Below are 6,068 nucleotides of genomic sequence, written 5' to 3'. Positions count from 1 at the left end.
AAACTTCTCTCACATGAAGCTACTGATGCACATATTGTTATAAATAACTTTAGTGCTACCGTTAGATTCGGAAGAGATTCTGTAAAATCCCATTCCACAATAAATTTCAAAAAGTCCAGTATCACCCAATTAGAGACAGTAATATTAGCCGCTTTTAAATGTCTTCTCAATCTTGGTATTTCTAAAAGGAGTTCTGTTTCTGATACTTCATCGTAAAGGTTAGTAAATTTTGATATAGCTAATTTTAACTGTTCAGTGTTTGCCGAAAGCAAGGTCTTTGACTGCACAACCTCAAACAATGAAGCTACGTCTTTAATGGACTTTACTCTTGTTTCGAGTTCAATATTGAATCTGTCAATGCATTCTAACATGTCCTTTTGAAGATCCGCTCTAAGTGTAAGTCCAGCCTCGGTGGACGACGCTAACTCACCGGGCATGCGTTTCTTGCGACGAATTCGTCGTTCCATCGAAATGTTGTATTTTTCCGATTTTTGTACAGCAAAATCTATTGCCTCTTCTGCTAGATGCAACCGTTTCTCTCCAATGAATAGACGAAGTGCTTCTAGTTTTATGATTATTTCATCAACACATAAACCTTTACTTTGTAATGCGATCTGAGCATTGTTCACTTCCCTTAGCACATCATTCCAAAAGAAAAGAAAACAAAGAAATGAGAAATTGCACACAGCAGGCATAAGATTTTGTGCAGCACCTCTAGTTTCTAAATTTACGTCTTGGTCACATAGTTCCTCAATTGCAGATATTATCCCATCAAAATTTTCAGCCAATACTTTTACTGCACCGTAATGAGCACTCCATCGCGTTGTCGAAAGTCTTTTAACAGATGCTTTGCTGTGATTGAGGAGCACTTCCCAACGACTTGTGGAAGTTGAAAAAAAGTTAAATATTGTTTCCACTGCTCCGAAAAATGTAACACAAGTCACATTTTGTGCGAACGAATGTTGGCCGCATAAATTAATTGAATGATCTATACAACCAATAAAAATTGCTTTATTGTTTTTTTCTTTTATAATAGCTTGTACTCCTCCGTGTATACCACTCATAACTGCAGCATTATCATAACCTTGAGAACGACACATCATAATATCTAAGCCATCGTTTTCAAGCTTCTTTAGTATTTCAGCGCTTAAGTCAGCTGCTTTTTTTCCATGTAAAGGAAAGAATCCTAAGAATACTTCTTTGACTTCTACTTTTCTATTATTAATTTTTACATAACGAATCACTTCAGACATTTGATCAACATGTGAAACGTCAGGTGTGCTATCAAACATGATACCGAAATATTTTGCCGATTTAATTTCGTTTACAAGCTGACATTTTACATGATTAGCTAAAACATTTATGAACTCATTTTGTATTTCTGGCGATAAATATGTTACTTTAGGTGATTTTTCCTGCTCCAAATATAGTATATGTTCTTTGAGTACTGCATCATACTTTGACAGCAGTTTAACTAGTTCTAAGAAATTACCTTTATTAGACGACCCTTTGGTTTCATCGTGTCCACGAAATGCTAGGTTTTGTTTAGCCAAAAACAATGTTATATCTAATAATCGAGATAAAAGATTTTTCCACTTCTGTTTTTCCGTATTCATTAATTGCAAGGCTGCATCATCTATTGTGGTGTGAGATTTTAATCTCATTTCCAAAGTTTTCCACTTTTCGAAATTTTCTAAATGTTCACATGAAGTTTCATGGTCCAATACTTTAGGATTTAGTTTCCACCACTTCTGAAATCCAGTTGTAAATGTTGTTTGTATGTTACTGACAGCAAATAAACGACAGCAAAAACAGTACAGGTTATTTGATATAGGAGAAAATACCATCCATGATCGTAGAATTTTTTCACCACTAGGCATCGGTTTATAAAACCATTCCTGTGAAAGATGACGAGAATCACCTTTAATCTTTGAACCATGACGAGATACAGTAGGAAACGGTCCTTCTTTGTTCTGGAAATGTTCACTGCCCTTTTTTATTATGTCAATGCGAACATTATCAGGTACCGGTAAACTCCAATGTGAAACATCTCTCAAGTGTTGAACTGATTCTTCAAAGCTAATGCTATCTCCGAAAGTAGCATTAACGGCGTCATTTTCATTATTTATTTTGATTCCGTCAAGGTCCTGGGTCGTCTTCATTGATTCTGTATTGTCGATGTTGCTATCTGAATGTGAGTCTCCAAGATGTGAATCATTACTTTCGTCAGCAGGAGACTCGGGTACTTTACTTGAACTTTGGCCGCTATCTGCTTTTGTGACATATTTGAAAAGAGAACCGGACATGCTCTGAATTTCATCCATTTTAGCCTTTTTGGCTTTTCTCTGTTGAAACCCGCTTTGTCTTTTCGAAGTATGAATTCCCCGAGGCATATTTCGTTCTGGGTATTCTAAAAAATATTTTTAGTTAGTAAGTGAAACGTTGATTTTATAAACTAATTATAACAGTAAATAAACACCTACACGTTACGTAACTAGCTTTGTGAAATATATTTTTCCCAGACGCAGGATTGTTAATTTATATTACCTAACAATCCTGCGTCTGGGTGTAAATATGTTTTTAAGTATTATTAGAAAAATATTAGTTAAAAACTCCACCGTTAATTGTGATATCCGTGCCACGAGTGCTCGAGCTGCTCATCTCGGAGCAAAATCAACGTACGCGAAGTTGTATGATATGATTATGATAACTTTCAATCAAAAATCTAAACTTAATGTATTCCGTTTTTGTAAACAAATCCCATTGCTATTAGATAGGAAAATATTAAGTAAGTTAATAATAAATAAGAATATTATTTACAATTAAACATTATTACCTAAAGTAATATCGTAAAACGTGTAGAAATATAAGTAAAATCTTTTTACACCAGCAAAGTCTTTAAAACCTATTTTAATAAATAAATACCTTTAGTAGATAAGTAATACTTGCCCAGGCTAAACAAAAAAAGGAGCTCCAAAGGAGCACAGAGAAACAAATCTTCGATAGATTCTCTGTATGGATATCTGACAAAAACTAGCAGTATTGCTAGTCCGGCAACATCCGTACTTTCGTCCAGTTGCATTGCAAATGCATTGCTCTCTTTCAATCTATCAATCAATTCATCTTCAATGTGGTCTGAAATCTTATGAATACGGTCAGATACGATGTTGTTCGAACACTGTACCGTTGCCACTTTCTTAGCTGAATCCTCTCCAAGCAAGCAGGCAACAACTTCAGTCATGCATGGTTTCAAAAAATCCTCGGCTATTGTGTGAGGTTTTCCAGCTCGTGCAATCTTATAACTTAGCATGAATGAGGATTTCGTGGCGTTTTCATTATCAGTTTATGCATATTTTTGTAAAGCGGTCACACCTGCTTGATGTACATCTCTTTGTCTTTCAAAAAAACTAATGTTTTTATTTTTGAGGTGAGGATGATTAGTATCAAGGTGACGCTTAAGCTTTGCAGGTGCCAGGGAGCTATTCAACAAAATCTTGCTGCAAACAACACATTTTCCATCAGGATTTTCAGCATTCCCTATCGGTATAAATCCATAGGACAGATAGGACTCATCATATTTTCTCTTTTTTGAAGATATTCCCGCTTGACGTTCAGTATGGTCGGTAGTAGATGGTATCACTGTGTTTTGCTGATTTTGTTCAACAAAAGTGTCTTCCGTACCAATACCCTGAAAAAAAAAATGCAATAAAAAACAGTTCGTATAAGCGCGGACACATACGTGTAACTTTAACAAATTGAAATAAATTATAAAAAATAGAATTAAGTTCTTACTGAACAACTAGCACCACTGGTAATTTCCGTTTTTTTTTCAATTGTCTCTCCTTCTGGTGAAGATGAGACTTGGTCAAAAGCTTGATTAGATTGATAAGTATTTACATTACTGTCCACAAAGCTAGCACCACGTTTCCCCTTAGCAATCCCAGGTTTTAGCCATTTATCCATCGTGAACTGTAAGTAAAATACAGCAATATATTAGGCAAAAACGACCTGTTTTTGTGGAACTATTATAAGTAGCATTTGATTTATCATTATAATACGTAAAAATAATAAAAACATACCTGCTTAAAACAGTGCTCGTAAAACTATAAAAGTATAAACAATCACTATCTAGGTACGGAATTTATTCTTAGCTTATTTTCGAGTTTTAAAATTTGGTATCAAAAACTTGATCACGTGCAGTCCTAGTAATCGTATTGACTCAACTGAATCACAGAACACTATTACTCCTAGCGGAGAAGAACGTCATCTTCATACAAAAATGATGGTTTAAAAGTATGACTACTAGCGCCGCCAGTGGGACCCTTTGGCAACTTAGGCATAGCGCGAAATTTGAAAATGTTTTTGGTGATTTTAATTTCTTCCCCGGCACCACACGCTTGCCAAGTTTGCCAAACAGAAGGAGACGGCGCTATACTAAGAAAAGAGATAGAATTCTTTGCGTCTTGCTTTCTGGTATAGCGTCGTCCCCTTCTGTTTGGCAAACACGGCAAGCGTGTGGTGCCGGGGTTATTATTATTGTGTTTATCAGGAAGAGCTCGTTCTAAAACAAAATTATTAATTCATATTATTAGCGACTTTTCGATAATAATAGGAATCAGTAATTTATTTAGAATGTGCTCATGTTACTTGAAGTTTAAAAACAAAATTAAATAAAAGCATAGAATTAAACGTATATAACTTTATTTAAGTATGTTATTACAGTACACAGTACACGTCGCTTGTTTATGAAGGACTAGATGACCCGTGCCCACTTCGTTGGGCGGTAAACATGCATGATATATTTATAATTTATAGCCTATAGCACTCACGAATAATGTAACTTTCTACCAGTGAAAAAAAAAAAAATCGGTTCATTACTTCCGGAGATTACCCCCTACATACAAACAACTTTTACCTCTTTATAATATTAGTATAGATATAGATTATATATTTTGGATATAATACATATTCAGCTGCATCCGGTTCGACTGGAAGCCAACCCCAACATAATTGGGAAAAAGGCTAGGCAGATGATGATGATTTTGGATATAATACCAAAGACTTAAACGATACTACTACTATATTTTTAATTGTAATTTGTAAGACGTCTTTAATAAAGAGAAATTATAAATATAATACAATACAATCCATTTACATCGAATCCATAAAAGACGAAATTTGTTAGTTAGACAACTCTGCAAATTGAAACTAATATGTTTTGCTGAATTAAATTTTTTTCAAACATATGAAGACTGTATTAGCAATTTGTTACAAAATAACTCAAACTCAGATTGATAATTCGTTACGCAATTAGGATGCAGTGTTCTAATTAGTACTCGAACAACAAAATTGGTACATTAGAAGTTTTCGAGAAAATCGTCGCTTTCCTCAAACCTTCATTACCATCATTACAATTATCATTTGTTCTTTAATATATTTATTTTCTTTTGTAGGCTAGCTTGCGCAGTACTTTCAGCAAACATCCTGTTTTGTACATTACAGAATCTGTTAATGCTTATGTAAAATATTGCATTTATTATATTTGTTACATTTTGTTCTTTATGTTCCCTACATCTGTCTAGAAAATCAAAATTAATATTTTTTTGCAGTAATTCTCTAATGCAATCTTTGACATTCCTCTTATGTGCATTTTTATTTAAATAATCATACATGATTGTTGCACTTTTTTCTACACATTCAACCATTTTTATGTTTGCATATTTAAGACATCGTTTGTCATGTTCATATTCTTTAAATATAGAAAACAAATGGCACACAGTATCCGTAGAGGAGGTCAAAGATTGTAGGCATGATTCACAATTTGTTTCCATTCTCTTAATTATATAACCACTAACATAGGCGCATGCCTGCATCTCCCCAGTATTTTCGTCCATCCATTCATCCATTTGATCCATGGATAAACTGCAACAATCCGCCTCATTGCCTACTGCTGATGGACGGCCTACGTCAGGTTTGGCATTGTGGGTCAAAAATAAATTTAAATTATCAAGAATGATAGCATCATCGGTCTCACAATTTGCTGCTGAGCTTGGTGCCGACAAATTTGA

General features: G+C 34.4%; 1 protein-coding gene and 1 pseudogene across 1 annotated transcript; both read right to left on the bottom strand.

Annotated features, from left to right (window-relative positions):
* Positions 1-988: 988 nt before the first annotated feature.
* Positions 989-2,916, bottom strand: LOC123701609 (annotated as a pseudogene).
* Positions 2,917-3,331: 415 nt separating this feature from the next.
* Positions 3,332-4,172, bottom strand: LOC123701613 (protein FAM200B-like). The gene is made up of 3 exons (XM_045649091.1): positions 4,080-4,172; positions 3,793-3,969; positions 3,332-3,688 (listed from the first exon to the last, which is right to left on the bottom strand). The coding sequence occupies exons 2-3, from the start codon at positions 3,961-3,963 to the stop codon at positions 3,344-3,346; spliced, it is 516 nt and encodes a 171-aa protein (XP_045505047.1). The 5' UTR covers positions 3,964-3,969; positions 4,080-4,172; the 3' UTR covers positions 3,332-3,343.
* Positions 4,173-6,068: the final 1,896 nt, after the last annotated feature.

The sequence above is a fragment of the Colias croceus genome, chromosome 22, assembly GCF_905220415.1.
Source record: "Colias croceus chromosome 22, ilColCroc2.1".
NCBI classification, from domain to species: Eukaryota; Metazoa; Arthropoda; class Insecta; order Lepidoptera; family Pieridae; genus Colias; species Colias croceus.
This window is presented reverse-complemented; position numbering and strand designations above follow the sequence as displayed.

Coding starts and splice junctions, on each gene's coding strand:
- LOC123701613 (XM_045649091.1), bottom strand. CDS start 3,963: ATGGATAAATGGCTAAAACCTGGGATTGCTAAGGGGAAACGTGGTGCT. Junction 3,689..3,792: donor CCAGTGGTGCTAGTTGTTCA/GTAAGAACTTAA, acceptor TTTTTTTTTCAG/GGTATTGGTACGGAAGACAC.